The sequence below is a fragment of the Seriola dumerili genome, unplaced genomic scaffold (genome assembly GCF_002260705.1).
Source record: "Seriola dumerili isolate Sdu_G_001 unplaced genomic scaffold, Sdu_1.0 BDQW01000088.1, whole genome shotgun sequence".
NCBI classification, from domain to species: Eukaryota; Metazoa; Chordata; class Actinopteri; order Carangiformes; family Carangidae; genus Seriola; species Seriola dumerili.
Window position 1 is genome coordinate 13,198,988 of NW_019174343.1, and position 17,242 is coordinate 13,216,229.

At 40.6% G+C, this 17,242-nt stretch overlaps 2 protein-coding genes across 7 annotated transcripts in view; both read left to right on the plus strand.

Annotated features, from left to right (window-relative positions):
• The window catches only part of srgap2 (SLIT-ROBO Rho GTPase activating protein 2), a 53,152-nt gene extending 49,125 nt beyond the window's left edge, over window positions 1–4,027 (plus strand). For all 3 annotated transcript variants that reach the window (XM_022744823.1, XM_022744825.1, XM_022744826.1), the window contains exons 20-23: window positions 44–181; window positions 382–595; window positions 685–795; window positions 882–4,027. In XM_022744823.1, the coding sequence (XP_022600544.1) occupies window positions 44–181; window positions 382–595; window positions 685–795; window positions 882–1,436 (1,018 nt within the window). In that variant the 3' untranslated portion in view covers window positions 1,437–4,027. The remainder of the gene's footprint in view (window positions 1–43; window positions 182–381; window positions 596–684; window positions 796–881) is intronic.
• Window positions 4,028–5,221: 1,194 nt separating this feature from the next.
• Window positions 5,222–15,701, plus strand: ikbke (inhibitor of nuclear factor kappa B kinase subunit epsilon). 4 transcript variants are annotated; one of them, XM_022744827.1, is made up of 21 exons: window positions 5,222–5,553; window positions 5,943–6,042; window positions 6,292–6,429; window positions 6,852–6,981; window positions 7,035–7,240; window positions 8,435–8,595; window positions 9,211–9,321; window positions 9,494–9,673; window positions 10,446–10,642; window positions 10,944–11,002; window positions 11,154–11,245; window positions 11,364–11,465; window positions 11,790–11,847; window positions 12,707–12,819; window positions 12,905–12,981; window positions 13,086–13,125; window positions 13,243–13,344; window positions 14,031–14,127; window positions 14,313–14,407; window positions 14,483–14,554; window positions 14,661–15,701. In XM_022744827.1, exons 2-21 carry the CDS (start codon window positions 5,944–5,946, stop codon window positions 14,722–14,724), a joined length of 2,193 nt encoding a protein of 730 aa, XP_022600548.1. In that variant the 5' UTR covers window positions 5,222–5,553; window position 5,943; the 3' UTR covers window positions 14,725–15,701. The 4 variants fall into 4 exon arrangements, with proteins under 4 accessions (XP_022600548.1, XP_022600550.1, XP_022600551.1 ...); XM_022744829.1 differs by having other exon boundaries at window positions 14,483–14,516; XM_022744830.1 differs by having other exon boundaries at window positions 7,059–7,240.
• The last annotated feature ends 1,541 nt before the right edge of the window (window positions 15,702–17,242 follow it).

A 17,242-nucleotide genomic window follows, 5' to 3' on the forward strand; every position in this document is an offset into this window, starting at 1 on the left:
TCACTTCAGCAGTGATTTCATAAGTACTGAATGATTGTTTCAGGTCTGATGGGGGACGGGGAAGTCCAAAGCCTGATGTTGACTCCAGGGATCTGCTGGAGGAGAGGGTGTCCACCAGAGGCAGCGCCGCCTCTCCTACTGGAGCTCATGTGGCTGACATCTACCTGGCCAACCTGAACAAGTGGGTTGCAATTTCAGTTTTCCCTTTGCATTGACTGACGAAGAAAATCAACAAGCAAAAACATTGTTTTTTCCATTGTTGTTGTTGTTTTTTAGACTTTTTGACCCTGAACTGACTTTTTTACTGACCACCTCTAATCAAATCACACAGTAACACAGTAAATAATAGAAAAATGTGACTGAAATATTTGTCTCATTCAGGTTGAGGAAACGTCCGGAGTCTGGGAGCATCCGAAGAGCTTTCCGGAGCTCAGAGAGCGAAAACACCAGTCCAGGAGCCAGCGGAGGGGGAGGAGTGAGAACAGCTTCTCTTCCTGTTGGGGGGGCTCTGGTGAAGGAAACTGGAGACAAACGACCCGTCAGCGCTCATAGCATCCTCAACTCAGTCACTCGCCACTCCTCTCTCAAGACCAAGGTACTGTAACATCTCACTGTGTCTCTAACAAACTAATGTAGTGAATGGACTGTTTCGTTGATATAATTGGGGCCATTGTGAACATTTAGGTGGAGAGTCCGCAGTTAAGGAAGACAACTACAGCAGGGCGCTCTAAGAGCTTCAGCAACCACAGACCACTGGACCCGGAGGTGATAGCCCAGGTGGAGCACAGCTCACAGGTACTTCTCTCTTCAGTTACTTGCCGCCATGTTTGAAACTTTGTGTACGTGTGTGTGTGTGTTTACTTTATGTCTGTTTGTTGCAGGACATCGAGGTGGCAATGAGCTCTACCCTGAGTGAGCGACAGAGCACCTCCAAACATACACACACCCCTGACGTGGTCCTGGACACACTGGAGCAGCTGAAAGGTGTGAGTGGTGGTGGGGGAGGAGGAGGAGGAGCCTCAGAGCCTTCCAGTCCCCTCCACTCCCGTCTGTTGCGGGACAGTGAGGGGGTCTCCTCACATGCTCACCCACTTCAGCGTAGCGCCTCCTCAGCCAGCGATGTACCCTCCTCCTTCCGCCCCGCCAAGAGCCAGCCGCGGAGCCCCCTGCCCTCCGCCACATCCCCCTCCCTGTCCTCCTCCTCCCTCTCTTCCTCTGTACCTTCCTTTAGAGAGCTGCGCCCCCCAGCAACAAGACCCAAGCCGGTGGTGTTCCCAAAGAGCGGAGGAGGGGGTGGCAGCCCAGCAATGGGCTCCCCGACCTCCACTGTTCCCCCTACACCTCCACCTCCACCTGCAGGCCACACACACTCTCTCCCTCACACTCCTCCTCCTCCACCCCCACCCCAGTCTAACGACAAATCCTGCCCGGCTTAATACCCCTCGATCTGAATCACGTTACTGATCCTTACAAACTCTTCTACCAGGTGCTAAAAGCACTTCATTAGTTTCACATAAGACCCCTAACCCACTACTCATGTGTAGCATTCACTTCTTGGTGTCCAGGCGAGTTCTTAAGACGCCATGTTCCCTTTAGAGTTTTTCCTGCGCTGTCCTGGCAGCTCTTCACTGTCACAAGGTGTAGGTTAGTGAACACCCTTCAAAGACACGTCTTTTTCTCAGATTCCAGTGATCACTGGATTTTAAAATCTTTCACAAGGGAACAGGACTCAGGATGGACACCTACAGACCTACAGCACCTGGAGCTTACATACACTAGTTTGTGATGTTTGAAATTGTGTTTGAGTGGGCGTGCAAGAGTGTTACTTGCCTTTACACACAGATCTATGTGAGGAACAAAAAGCACTGTTTGATTTTGTATAGTAGACATGACAGTTTTTTGTTTTGTTTTTTTCTTTTTAATGACCCCATGGCTAGCGGACTGGAAGGGAGTGTTTGATTCCTAAGAATAGACTGTGAAATGCTAAGTTCTTGCTCTGTGTAGAAATTAAAACACACTGACTTGCTGCTTCAGAAGTGGAAGACTGGAGATAAAGGTGGACACTTTGGATGATGAAAGGAAAGAAAACTGGGCCAAATATCAGTGTAGGTCATGTGATCAAGAGCTTTATTTTATCTCTTCCTCCAGTGTTTGATATGTTGGTGATATTTTTTTTTTTTTTTTATTACTGTTCAGTACTAGTACCATTACAGGAGCATAACAGGAGCAGTGCTCTCCAATATACTTAACATGGCCAACAGTAATTCTAACTCCATATATAGCAATAAAAAAAATAAAAAAAAGTTGGTAGTTTGAAGCATCCTGCTGCTTCTCTCCTGCAGCTCTGTTATGTGTGTAGGGGACCACTGAAACCCAGCATTTTTTTATGTAATGTTGGACTGTACACACACACACACACGTTTTCTAAATCTGTGTGTGGTGGTGTTTTGTGGCAGCTAAACACCTTTCAGGTTTTCCTTGCATGCTGGGGCCACAGACGGCAGCCACAGTGGCGAGCTGCCTGATCGCATCAGTTAATGTATCTGCAGTACCAGCTATAGAACGACTTCAAACAAAGTTACAGCTTGCTCCTTTAAATATATACTTAAGACTTAACAGTAAAAAAAAAGGGTTTATTATTCTAATGGTGTGTATGTATGTTTAATATTCGTGATAACTGGAAGCATGGAGCTGAGGATCCTCCTGAGTGTGTTTAGATAGAAGCACAACCAACCACCTCATCCGATGCGCTCTTAAGCAAGGTTTGCTTTTGTTGTTACTTTTTTCCCAGGTGTTTATTAATGCTCAGAACCTGTTATGGTAAAATGTGGAACTGTGTAACCGTCTGGGTGTGTGCGTGTGCGCCTGTGTGAGCATGCGTGGATGTAGAGTATGTATGCACCTCACCCCACCCTTGCCCACTCATCATAAAGGGATGCCACCCGACAGCAACGGCTGTCTGCAGACAGGAAAACACTGCTCCTACATTCTGGAGTACCAGCAGCCTGAATAAATATGCACTGTGTACGTGTGATCAGATAAAAAGCCTGCAGGAATACATAAAATCTCGTCTTGTCTTCAGCCACTGCTGTAACAACAGTGGCAGACCAGCTTTAAGTAGACTGAGGATGAGGAAACCCAAATCCAAGAGCTTAAACTTAGACTTTTCTTTCTTTTGATATTATTTGATAATGTATACCTTTTGCAAAATTAGAACTGATGATGAATTATGGAATAAGTGTATAAATTTTTCAAATACTGACTTCAAATTTGGAGATATGCCATTCAGGGTAAACTGAATAAAGCCTTTTTGATGTATTTCACTTTCTTGAGAAAGTATTGAACTTATTTTACCCTGGTGTCCTTTTATTCCCTACTATTGCATCTTTCCCCTTCTCCACCACCGTTTCCCCAAAAATACAGCACATACTGACTTCCTGTATGCTCTTTACCAGGTAATGAATTATAACTGTTACGGTTTTCTTTTTTAATCTCTGTATACTGTTTGTGTATTACCTGGTGTATTTGTGTTGCTCTTACCTCATCATGACAACTGGAGGGACTGTGACTGTGTGAGTGTTTGTGGCGAGAGATTAACTCACTTTATCAACACGCACTCTCTCACACATACGCACATGCATGTGGGTGGTTGGTGTGTTCTGTCCTGGCTGTGCTGTCAAGAGGAGCTGGGACCCTCTCAAATCAATCATCATGCACTTGAACAACTTGGCTTGTGTGTGGACTAACTGTGTGGGGATGACTAACTTTGTCGGAACTGAATATTGTTAAATATGCATTTTTGTGTCCATTTGAAAACAGCAGAACTAAAAAAAAAAAAAAGACTGTAATGTCAAATCTATTTATAGTTGTCTCTGTATTACTGGAGAATCCTGTGTTCAGATGTACTTTGTATATACAATGTTGTACATTACAGAGGTACACTCTTTTTTTGGTACAATATTGTACAGTAATAGCAATAGTAGTTTAATCAAATAGGCCTTATATAATTCTATGTGTAGTTCTTGTAGTAGATCTGTTTTTTAATAAACATTGCTTGCTATAAAGATTCTCAACGTCTTTGATGTTTGTTACAGTGAAAATGAATTTAATTTCAGAAAATCACCAATCAAAATATTGACAAAAATATTAATAGAAAATGTTAAAGTCTGTATCCATACAAACTAAGTACAGTAATTATAAAGAAGAAATGGTTTGGGTCCATTGGAAACAAATCTTGCTTAAGCTATCTTGACAGAAAAAAAGCCTGACACAAAACAAGCTGTGCTACTTGCACAGCCTGTCAGGTAACTACAAAGTGACAACAGAAACCAACAGGCAGACACAAACTACAGTATCTGCAATATCAGATCAGATTGAGCGTGGAGAGGGTTTATCCAAACACTGTATTACATATCACATCGAACATTGTAAGTATACATTATTATTTACTGAAGGTAAGTAAAATAACTGATGCACACTAAATTGCCTGACTGACTCTTAAATATACCTGTAAGTTTGACATTTCAGTGAGAGCCACGCAGCCAGTATGCATTTAAAATTTTTATTTAAAATAATGGACAAATAGGGCACTGGGCACTAAGATGCACTTACACCCACTTTCTGCCATAAACGTTCTCGTCTGGACAAATTCATGTATCAGTCTCTCTTCTCAAACTATTCCATGGTGTGGTTTCAGTTGCCAGTGGTTCATTAAGGGAAATATATACCCTATTATTATCACCATTAAAAACAGTCTTATGGGAATACTAATGGAGACTTTACATGAGACATGGGAACATATTCACATCTGCATATTCATGAAAGCAGAAGCCCATTTGGGTTAAATATGTAAAAACAAAAATTGAGTGTTTGTTTCACTGAACTCTAAAAAGTGATGGCATGCAGCATCAGTTGGTGGCCATGACATCTAGCTTGGAGAAACAACTGTATGTGGTTGTTGATATGCTGAATTTCCTTCCAGATACATGGGAACAGCAGTGTGGATATTTTGAAATTTACTGCCATTTCCAGTCAAACCTGGGGGGTGCTCAGCACGGTTGTTGGGACCACCCCCCTCTCGGTGGGAAGTTCAGGGAGAGAATGAAACTGTCTAGTTGAACACTTTGCTGTATTTCCGCAATCATATGCAGACCAGCGCCCGCCCCCAGAGAAACCTACACTTCCTAAATCACCATGCACTGACGGCAGCCGCTGCTTTTGAAGAAACACATGACCTAGTTTGGATCCACGTCAGAAAGAAATTTAATGATAGCGCCATTATTGGCTAGTACGTCCTTCCTGCACCTCACCTGTTGGTAAAGCAGCCATTCCGCAGGTAGGCAGCAGTTTGTCACCACGGAACAAACTTCACGCGTAGGCGTCTGTTTACCGTAAATCTGGCGTGCAGTTTTACCTGTTACTCACAATACCGACAGTTATTTTGACGCCAGATGAGACGGGATAAACAACCGTGCTACGGAACCCTGAATAACTAATACGAGTTTGTTAACGTTATACAATCTAACGTCACTGGTTTAGCTTGCGTCAGTCCAGGTAAGCTAACGTTACAGCTGTTGTTTCTGTCAGGAGAATGAACTTGGAAGCCAGTTGTTACAAAGTTGGTTGTTGTGTTGAAATGAAGAGTTAAGTGTGTCATGTTGGCTGTCAGTTAACGTTAGCTTACAACTCGAGAAAAATCACCAGAGCATCATGTTATCACCTTAGTTTGTCTATGATAGTAACTTTGAGTTTGTCATTTTATATAGTGTGGGTTACAACTTGACTACCTCTTTTACTGGCGAGTTTTCCTTGCACTTTGATTTAAATTTTGTCATGAATTAGCTAGTTGTTGTATCCTAGAGAACACAAAGACACAGAGAGCTTGTCTCTGTTAATTGTTTCCCAATCCTCTGTATAAAGCTCTCCCTGTCTCTTCCCTCCAGTATGTCAGGGGTGACAGCCAGTACAACAAGCTACCTGTGGTCTTTACAGGATGTCCTCGGGCAAGGGGCTACTGCCAGTGTATACAAAGCACGCAACAAGGTAAGCCATGCTAAGGATAAATTTATTTTTAACATGATCTATCAAGTTGTTTTTCACTGAGCAGCTCATTCACATTACTGGTGCCATCATCGCAGATGTTTTCAGCCCACGTTTTGTTTCAAAGGAGACTCTAGGATGTGTCATAAATGGAGGTTGTGGTTGCAGTGCTGATGTGTGGGTTGTTTCTGACGTTCTTTATGATGCTGTGTGTGTTATGTGACTTAAACTGTAAACATGTTGTACGTGCAGAGGTCAGGTGAGCTGGTAGCGGTCAAGGTGTTTAACTTCATGAGCTACAGCCGCCCTCGTGAAGTCCAGATGAGAGAGTTTGAGATGCTGAGGAAACTCAACAACAGCAATATTGTCAAGCTGCATACCGTGGAAGAGGTAAGGCTGCCATTAGAGGAGGAGAGGCAAAACCAAGAACAAAGAGAGAAGACAGACGTGGTGATAGGATATATTATATATAGTATATGAGATAATTAATTTAAGATTGTCATCAAATAGCATTTACACCCCTGGTCATACGCTATGGGATGCTGGACCGAGATTACAAAACAAGAGTCCGCTATGATGCCAGGGAAATCCAACAATCCAAATTAATGCTAACTGGCAAATAATAATATAAACTAAGGAGTTGTCTTTGTGTGACTTTCCTCTCTAAGAATTATTTGCAGTCTTTGAGGAAGGATTTCATTATTTATCTAATATGAAAATTTGATGAGAAGGATTTTGTAATATTTTCATAATGTTTACAATGTAGATAACAAGTGCAGTTTACCTCCTTACCTCTCTCTTGCTCTCTCTAGCTGCCCTCTAAGCAGAAGGTGCTGGTGATGGAGTATTGTTCAGGAGGAAGTCTGCTCAGCCTGCTGGAGGAGCCAGAAAACGCCTTTGGCCTGCCTGAAACAGAATTCCTCACTGTGTTACAGTGTGTAGGTGGGTGTGTGTATCTCATATTGTTGAATAATTTCATGTATCTGTTATTGAAGTATTCCTCTCTCTGCTCTCTTTAGTGCAGGGGATGAACCACCTGCGTGAAAACGGAGTGGTACACCGGGACATTAAGCCAGGCAACATCATGCGGCAAGTCGGGGAGGACGGCAAGTCTGTTTATAAGCTGACGGACTTTGGAGCAGCAAGAGAGCTGGAGGATGATGAGAAGTTTGTTTCTATCTATGGAACAGAAGAGTATCTGGTAAGATAACATACAAACTTGATAAGCCTGTATTCATGCTGTGCAGTCAAAATACTGCAGCAAAGGCTGTACAGCCCTTTAAACTTTTGGGGATTCATCCAAATATACTATATATACACATATAATACTATGTATACTATGATTACAATTTATTAGATTAGTCTAGCGAAAATGGTATTTTACAAAAAATTGTAAATGCATGAAAATCTTTGTAGGCAGAAATTAGTGGTGCCTATACATGTTGGAATATAACAATCCAGGAAGTTTTTTCTTTAGTTTGTTACCAAATTTCATTGAAATCAGTGCAGTACTTTTAATATATCCTGCTAACTAAACGAGAAACAGATCTAAGAACATAGTCCACTTGGTGAAGTTTGATGCTAACAGGAAACACAGATTTAAATTACTTTTTTCATAAACCATTTAGCGTCTCAGTTGTCTTCTGGGGATTTGTTTCCAACATATGGTATACACAGAGATCTCTTATATCATCTTTACTGCAGGTTATCCTAGGTTTAACATCACCTGTTGCATTCATATTCCAGTACTGCTGCCTCAAAGAACAATAGGTGACTTTATGAACAGAAAATATGTTTACTGTTGCAGTGGAGAGGGGCATTACTGAGAAAATGTGATGGAATAATATGCATTGATATGCATTAAAAAAAGTATGCTCCATGCACCCTAGTGATGGCCAGTTATAAGATTATTGTGCATTTGGTATAAAGGTCACATTTCCTCTCTGAGAAAACCAACCCTTAATTCTCTGATTTGAACCTCTGTACATGTGCATGTGGTTGTTGATTTGTTACAAACCCAACCATTGTGTGTCGTTCCACTCAAACGTGATGTGAAAATGACTTTAGTAGTGAGAAAAGGTCTGATCTGGATACTGCAAAGTGACTCACATTATCAAGACTGGGTAGCCCTCTAGTGGACAAAAGGGCAATAAGTACAAGGGTATTAAACACCTGAGCATGGATATGCTGCATATACAAAAGAATTTGACAGACCACCAAGCACTGGCTAATATGATGAACAGTGACTGTATAAGTCGGCCACAATATAATGTATATTTCTAACCAATGAGAATATAGTTTATGTCATATACCGTATGTGTGACATACCTAACAAACGTGTGTGTGTGTGTGTGTGTGTGTGTGTGTGTGTGTGTGTGTGTGTGTGTGTGTGTAGCATCCAGACATGTATGAACGTGCTGTGCTGCGCAAGGCTCATCAGAAGTCCTATGGAGTGAGTGTTGACTTGTGGAGTATTGGTGTGACATTTTACCATGCTGCCACTGGGAGTCTTCCCTTCACACCGTATGAAGGACCCCGTAGGAACAAGCCCATAATGTAAGTTAAATCATTAGTTGTCAAAAACTCACAGACCATACAATTCTTTTTTTTTAGAATTATTATTATTTTTATATTTTGGCTTTATTGTGATGGGGACAGTGAGAGAGACCAGAAAGTTAAGGAATAGAGAGAAGGGATGAGATGCAACAAAGTGTCTGATTCGGATTCAAACCCTGGCCACTTCGGTAAGGACTGAGCCTAAACGGTATGCGCTCTACCACAGCCACTGGGGCGACCCAACCACACATTTCTTATAGTGATGTGGAGTTTCAAACCCCAGCCCTTCAACCAAAGCTAATGAAGTATCTATGCCAGTTTAGGGTCGTTTGTTTTTCTTTTTTATTACATATTTATATGAAATTATGACACTGAGTTTGGTCTTAAAGTTCCATCTCCACCAGCCAATGTCCATATCAGTGTTGGAAAGCATACCACTATGCAGTCAATAGATGACATTTTGTTTGTGTTAATGAACGCTCCATTCAGCTGTTTTAAAGAATTTCCCTTTTAAAGAAAGATATTTTGCTGGATGTGATTTCCTCTAGGGTATCGGTCAGAATATGAACATCCATCGATGATACATCAGCCTGATTTGTGTGTTTTGTTGTGTAGGTTCAAAATAACTACAGAGAAACCTGTGGGTGCAATAGCTGGAGTACAGCGAGTGGAGGGTGGACCTATAGAGTGGAGCTACCACCTACCTCACAGCTGCCAACTGTCACAGTATGTTACTTAAAAAAGAGCATTTGAAACACATCAGTGAGAGATCTTTAAAGAGAACATGTGATGCTAATTTTTCCTTGATTGCCTTCACCTATTTCTCTCCTGTCTCTCTGTCTGTCTGTCTGTCTGTCTGTCTGTCTGTCTTTCTTTCTGCCTTTCTGCCTTTCTGCAGGGGCCTGAGGGTGCAGCTAGTCCCAGTGTTAGCAGGTATACTGGAGGCTGACCAGGAGAGGTGTTGGGGTTTTGACCAGTTCTTCACAGCTACCACAGATGTATTGCAGCGGCAGCCAGTTCACCTCTTCTCTCTGCAGCAGGCCATGGCGCACTGTATCTACATACACCACTACAACACGTAAGTCTGCAGTGTACAGACTGAAATAAAAAGCATTTTTGCCAGTGGTCAGACCACTGCAGATCTCCAGTCTGGCCCTGAGGTGGAACAGGGTTCAACAGGAAAGATGATGAGGATGCTGCAATTTGCTTAGGTCCTGTGTGTTATTTTTTGTAAACTAACATTTCAGACTGCAGATTTTTACCTGTATTTGTCCTGATTTCAGCTTTTTTAATAATGTTGGTCTTCAGCATGAGATGAGAGAGAAAATTGTTTCCATGGCAGTACAGCAACTGTTACATACAGTGCAATGACAAGTTGTTGTTTCTTGACCTTTAAATATGCTTTGCCCATTGCTGCATTCGTGTTCTGTTTTCTTGTTTTTGTATGGCACAGGAGTGGGAGGGGACTTAGATCAAAGTGGATCCATCTAAATGTGGTAGTGTAAGGTGGGATGTTGGCATTTTGATAGAAGGTTACACTAGTCACTGACAACATGATTTATTCAGCCGATGACTCCACCAACAAGCAAAACATGAAATCCATGCCAGAAATGTGCAGCAGTTTCAGAATAATGTGGAATAATGTGTGTAATACTTTTAATGTGATAACGGCAGTAGAGGCTGCACTGAGCTCTAGATTATATCTGTAAATCCAAATTGCTTGTGTGAAGACTTTCTCTCTCAGTTAATTGAATCCCTGCGGCAGATCTGAGCTCAATCATGGCTATAAACAATATGGTTAAATTTTATTGCCGTGAATCAGGAATTTTTTTCTCCCCCTTCTCACACAGAGTGTCGGTGTTCTTTGAGGAGGTGGCGTCTCAGACTGGTATAGGGGTTCAGCAGCAACATCTGCTCTACTTGGGGCATGACCTCGCTCTGGAGGGCAACATGAAGGTGGTCAACCTCCCGCGTACTTCACCTGAGCGGCCCCTCATTCTGCTCAGCTACAGGCCTGAAGCGAACACCAGCTTGCCCTTTAGAGAACGTAAGACAAACAAAGACATGTACATCTTTGATATGTTTCTGTGAAGTCTTGAGCTTTTCTCTTCCTCATTCTTTGTTGCTCTCCTAGGCAGATATGAAAGAGTTCTGATATAAGGTGTATTCTAGTGTCACATTCACTTACTTAACACACATTATCTTTGTGAATCAGCTGTTTCATTCAAGTTGAGTAATATTTATTTGAATGCCAATATAGACAACAGAAATACACGAGATGAGGGGTGAAGGTTGGTTAAAAAAGAAAGTAATCATATTTATATGTGGATTTCTTTTCTTCTCTGTAGCGGAGTCTCCTGTCATCCCATCCAGGTTTGACATCATGGCAGACTACAATTTCTCTAAGGTACTGTACTGCTGCTCCACTGATTTTTTTTTTTGTCCCACTTGTGCGTAATATTTTGTTAATTTTTAAATGAATTGAACGTATTATAACTCTCCAACCCTTAATTTGTTCTCTTCTTCTCTCCATTTCCTTTAATCCCTGTCATCTCTAGCTAATAGTAGGAGTGGTCCACCAGTATCTGAGGATAGTACAGTTGCTGCACACACACAGAGAGCTGCTACTGCAAGGATACTACAGCTACATGTGAGACACATCATGCTAAATTAAAAATATTTGTTTCGACTGTACTGGACTATTTACCTTTTTCAAACTCTTCTCCCCTCAATTTCTCCTCCATGATGACCCTGTTGTTCATCCTCAGGATGTCGCTGCGCAGGGAGTGTGGAGAAGCCAATCACAGTATTGCCGTGATCACCATTAGACTGCAGTCTTGCCTCAACTTAGAACACAGAGTTCACACGCTGTGAGTTTATCTTCACACTTTCTGAGATAAATACAATCAATCCATCAAGTCACATTTGAGGTGGGAAATTGCACTGATAAATTAACGGATTGATACATGTCTGTATGACAAGCATTATAATGCTCAACAGTAGGACAAGTTGAACTGTTGAGCTAAATATCCTGATCAATAAACATGGTCTTGTCGTATGAATATAGTAAATTCTGACATATGTCATTTGCTGACACATGTAAACCAAAAACATCACTAATATTTCTTGTGATTTCATAATAACCTCTTCCTCTTTTTCCCCCTTTTTCCTCCTACATCTGTTATGCTTCTCAGTGGCTATCACACTCCAGAAAACCAAGGCTCAGATGATAATAGTCAAAAGCTTCAGCTGGTGAGTGCCATCAACAAGCAACATCACAGAGACCAGCTTGACTGATGTGGTCGTTGTGAGTGGTACTGGGGGCTGAGTTTTGGAAGTTTCCTTTTTTGTCATTTCTTCATCAGTATATACACCCAGATTTCAGTTTATTAGGTTCACTGAAATATAACTAAAGTAATCCAATACAACAATTATGCAATAAATCCTATTTACATGAAAGTTATAAAAGTTCAGTTAGCTAATAAACTTGCAATTTTATGTAGTTGGGAATTAAATATCAAAGACAAGAAAACATATGACATGCACAAAAGCATCATAAAGACTCGTTGAGAAAAGGGGAAACCAGCCTTTAACCAGAGTGCATGTTTTGAAGGCCACCTAATGTCAAGTATCAGCCCTTATGGTATGTTCTTGACGGACACACTGAATCCCAGGTTTATGGGGCACTATATTGTAGCCCCTACTATACTATACTATACTATACTATACCATACTATACCATATTATACTATACTATACTATACTATACTATACTATACTATACCATACCATACCATACCATACCATACCATACCATACCATACCATACCATACAATACTATGCTATGCTATGCTATGCTATGCTATGCTATGCTATGCTATACTATACTATACTATACTATACTATACTATACTATACTATACTATACTATACCATACCATACTATACTATACTATACTATAAAAATATGTACTTAGGGGGATAAATTGTCACCGCAGTTCCCTGGGTATTTCCTCTTATTCCCTTTTTTTAAGTGAACAGGAAATAGAGTTACTGGCAGACTTGTGATTTGTTGACAGTCATGAGAGTGTGTTGCTGCTGCCTCTACAGGTCCATGAGCACCTGCCTATATACGCTGCAGGCATCCAAGAGTTTCAGAACCGACTGGACCACCTGCAGATAGAACAGGCCAAGCTAGCAGAGACCCTGGCCAATGACAAGAGGTACTCTGGGAAAGCAGGGAATCAGAACTTCAGGTTAGGCTCATGGGTTTTTGATTTTGAAACTCTGACTTCTTGTCTCCTACAGCTGTCAGAAGATGGAGATGCTGCTCCAGAAGATAACAGCAATTCATCAGCATTATCGTAAAGACAGACTTACTGCCAGTATGTGTGTTTGTTTTTTTTTTTAGTATATACTGTATATTTATTCCTCTTTTTGTTCCTGGTAAAATTGCCAATTCCTAACATTTGTCTTATTTTCACCACAGAGTTGGCATATAATGATGAACAAATCCACAAGTTTGAGAAGTGAGTATATGTCTTTGTCTATTTGTGTGTCCACACAGCTGCTGTCCTACTCACCCAGCCTATGACGGTGTTCCTGTGAGCTCTGCCTGTAATCTGCTTGTCACTCTTCCTTCCCAGAATCCACCTGTCGTCCCACATTAAGCGAGTGAAATCTCTCTTCAGAGAGGAGTGCGCGCAGAGATACAAAGAGCTTTTGGCCTCAACAAGGACATGGAGCAGGTTCTCAACTCACATATTTGAACTCCAAACACTGTGTAACCTTTGAATCAGATTTCCTTCAGCTTTGTTATCCCAACCACCACTTTTGGACTGTTTACAGTAAAATAACTGTTTGGTTTAACAGCCATTCACACAGATGATGGAGGCTTATGGGAAGAAGATTAACCCAGGAGAGTAGGACATTACTTATCAGCAGTCCCACTCAAACAGATTGATTTGCATTATTAATGCTCACTTCACATTTAGTAAGTGATAGTGAGATTACATATTTTAGTACATTTCAGTTTATTATTCTTTAATTCCTTTCAATTTTGTACAGATAAAAAAAACATTTTAAGATTACATTTTAAATTAAATTTTTGCAGTATGATGTAGTGGGAGCGACTGTTGTTTTTTCCCCCAAAACTTCCAAATGTATTGTAGTTCATTCTGAACACTTAAGAGAAGTACTATTTAATGGATTTACATGAAGGGATATCCTGATGTAAAATCTAGACCCTATATGTATGGCCATGTTTATTAATAAACTGTAAGAAGAGTCAGTCAAGTCTTCTCTAAATGACATGGTTTTATATTTCACATTGAAACAAGGCTTCAGAGACACAAACATACAACCGTTCTTAAGTAATATACCCACCAAATGTTAGTTTTGACTTATTCAAGTGTGTCTCTTCTTTTATTTGCAGTGTTTTACTGGAGATGCAGACCCGACTACAGGACTTCAGCTCTTTCTCAACAGGCTTGTTGGCCGACCTGGAGATGAGTGAGCAGCGCCAGAATAAGGTCAGCATTTCACTCAAGTCTCTGCCAGCATACCATATTCACAAACAGTCTAACATGCATTTGTGCTCTATTATTTTGGATTTTGTTTTTGCTTTATTGGCTTGGGAGTGTTAGTCATTCTTAGTTATTTCACTGATGTAGCATCTCAGTGATGTGATGGTACAACATCTCATCTGTCTCCGCAGGCTCTGGACAGAACCCTTCTCACGCTACAGTCCAAAAAAGCAGGACGGCAGCAGCCTGGAATCACACCCAGGGACAACGGCCAGATGGTCTCCAGGTGTGTGTCTTTGTGTCTGTGTGTGTGCGTGTCTGTGAGACAGTAGCCCAGATAACATATCTTGCTTTTTTCTAGGATGCACCATCTGAAGGAGGAAATGGAGATTTTGGTGAGGGAACTACAGTGTAACAACACCATTATAGAGAGGTCAGTTGAGTGACCAGCTTCTTGTTTATACATCTCCTCGGTCAAAACAGTAGAGGATACAGTATATTGCTCTGAACGATGATTGTATGTGTTTTGTCCTTTTTAGTTTGGGAGCAGTGAACCCTGCTGCAGCTCTGGAGCCAAGCTTGGCCAGACCTTCTACACTGTGACAGTGCAGAAAGTGCAGCATCTTTGCATGTAAACTCACAAATTCACATTCACATTCACCCTCTCTCTGACAAACACCTCATTTTAACTGCCTTCAATGAACAGTTATGGACAATGTACTGGGTCTTCTTTCAGTTGGTTTTATATGAAGAGGAGGCGACTGAAGTCGATCAATAAACCATGAACCTCAATTTAAAGATAAGATGCTTAGACTGGATATAGAGGAAATGCTGATGATGGATTTTTGAGTGTGTGTGTGTGTGCGTGTGCGCGTGGTGTTGGCAACTGAGTACAGCAGTTCAATACAAAACCTCATTAATGCCTTTAGTATTATTGTATTTCTAATAGGCTGCCACAGTGATGGACTGTCAGGATAAAGAAAAATGAATGCCATGTCAACTTTTAGAGTGTTTTTCAAAAGCTGTGTGTCCCAGAGAAGAAGCACTGAGGAATCTGGAGAACCTTAAATTAAAAATTTAACCTCACTGGCACTATCTCTTTGTCTGTGTATGTATGTGTGCCAGTGTTTCTTTGTCGAAGGAAGGAATTGAGTCATCTGTTGTCCTCTTCCTAATGCTTGATCAGTCATGGCTCCATCTGACTTTCTTTCTAGGTTTATAGAGTTTTAGAGTATATCATTGTAAACTCAATGAATGAGTAGCGATTGATTACATCAACGATTGTCAGAATCTCCAAACACAGTACAGTACTGTAGTTCTGAAGTTATATGTATTTCCCTTCCCTATGATGTTTAATGGTAATGATGAAGTTGTTTCTCTGTTTTATTGTAGGTTTTACTGTAAAAGACAAACAAAATCAGGGAAACTCAGCAGTCACCACAGTGTGTCCTTTTTAACACAACTAAATGAGGCTAATACAGAAAACCTACCATATGAAATGACATTAGCCAGTGTGATTAACAAGGTAGGGAAATCCCACTGTTTGTTTGTTCATGAAGGGGTCATGGGCTATACATGAGTTTAGAGAAAATTGTGAAATACCCTTTACTTTTACAGTACTTTATAAACTTTTTGTCACATTTTTTAATTCCTTGTTCGTTTCTGTCTTGAGAAGTGATATTATCTCAGTTGATGAAGTAATGTAGGCTAAAAAGTAAAAACCTTTCCATGTCCATTCTTGTAAATTTATAATTGGCAGTTCCTCTGTGCCATGTTCTGAGAAGTCAATAATGTCCCGAATGACTGTGATAACTGCATTCTCATATTTAGTCTATACTCAAATTGGGTGGTTGTGGTTGTAAATAGGCTGGGAAGATAAAAGGTCTCAAGGAAACAGTGATGGAAAATAACTAAGTACATTAACTCAAGTACTGTACTTAAGAACAATTTTGAGGTACTAGTTCTTGAGTACTACTTGAGTATTTCCATTTTATGCTACTTTATACTTTCACTCCACTACCTTTCAGAGGGGAAATATTGTACTTTCTACTCCACTACATTTATTTGACAGTTTCAGTTACTAGTTACTTTTAAGATGAAGATTTTACACAATGCATAATATAACAAGAATTTAAGATACAGCACAGTGTTAAAGATTAAACCAGTGGCTTCCAACCTTTTTTAGCCTCTGACATCTAACAAAAAGCAGTGTGTGGTTCTGAGTCGCATTTCAGATGTCTGTGAGTTGTTAACACCTCCACCACATTGTGAGTTTTCACATGAGAAAAAGTCCAAAAATTATAAACACATTTGTGTATGAGAACTTTGTTTCTTCTTTCCTCTCCCATTAATCATCTCACCATCCCTCAGATTTATCTGGTGTATATAAGTATATAATACTCATGAGGTCGTTAAAACTAGCTCCACCTCCAGCAGCCACAACAGTAACATGCTCCTTACACACTGATGTTTCAGTATTAATCGCCTAATGATGTCACATCAGTACTTTTACTTTAATGCTTCAACTACATTTGCTGCTAATACTTTACTTTAACTGAGGTAGTATTCTTCATGCAGGACTTCTACTTGTAATGAATAGGACTACTTTCACATTGCTATATCAGTACTTTAAGTAAGGGATCTCAACACTTGTTCTGCCACTGCAAACAAAACAGAAAACAAGTGAGCTGTTGTGACACTACAGAGAGAGTGAAACTGAAAGGTTTTCAATCACACTGTGTGGTAGTTACGTGGGTGTCCTGAGGGGCTTTCTCGACTGAGAGGGACAATCTGATGGTTCTGTGGTTTTGATCACATGACGCCCTTTTTGCGAAATGGAAATTTTTTATTTTTCTGTTTCTAACCTACACAAACAAGTATGACACTGTGTTTTAATCACTTAGATTTTCTCACTGTTCTATGCTGGCAATGTTCACAACATACTGTAAGCCCACTTGTAAGTCTTGCTGTGTCAGTCTTGTTTCATACCCACAAATCAGTTTCATTAGTTACATGTTTTTTATTTTCATCCAGTGAATTATTGCTTAATAACAGATAAAGCAGTGTCAGAGCAGACCTACAGTGTGAGGTAGGGATTAGTGCGCGCTCCTGTCGCTTTAAA

What these genes read in the sequence shown, in the direction of transcription:
- ikbke (XM_022744827.1), top strand. Translation starts at nt 5,944, where the DNA reads ATGTCAGGGGTGACAGCCAGTACAACAAGCTACCTGTGGTCTTTACAG. An exon ending in GAACACAGAGTTCACACGCT is followed by an intron (nt 11,466 to 11,789) that starts GTGAGTTTATCT and finishes TATGCTTCTCAG; the next exon opens with TGGCTATCACACTCCAGAAA. An exon ending in AACAACACCATTATAGAGAG is followed by an intron (nt 14,555 to 14,660) that starts GTCAGTTGAGTG and finishes TGTCCTTTTTAG; the next exon opens with TTTGGGAGCAGTGAACCCTG.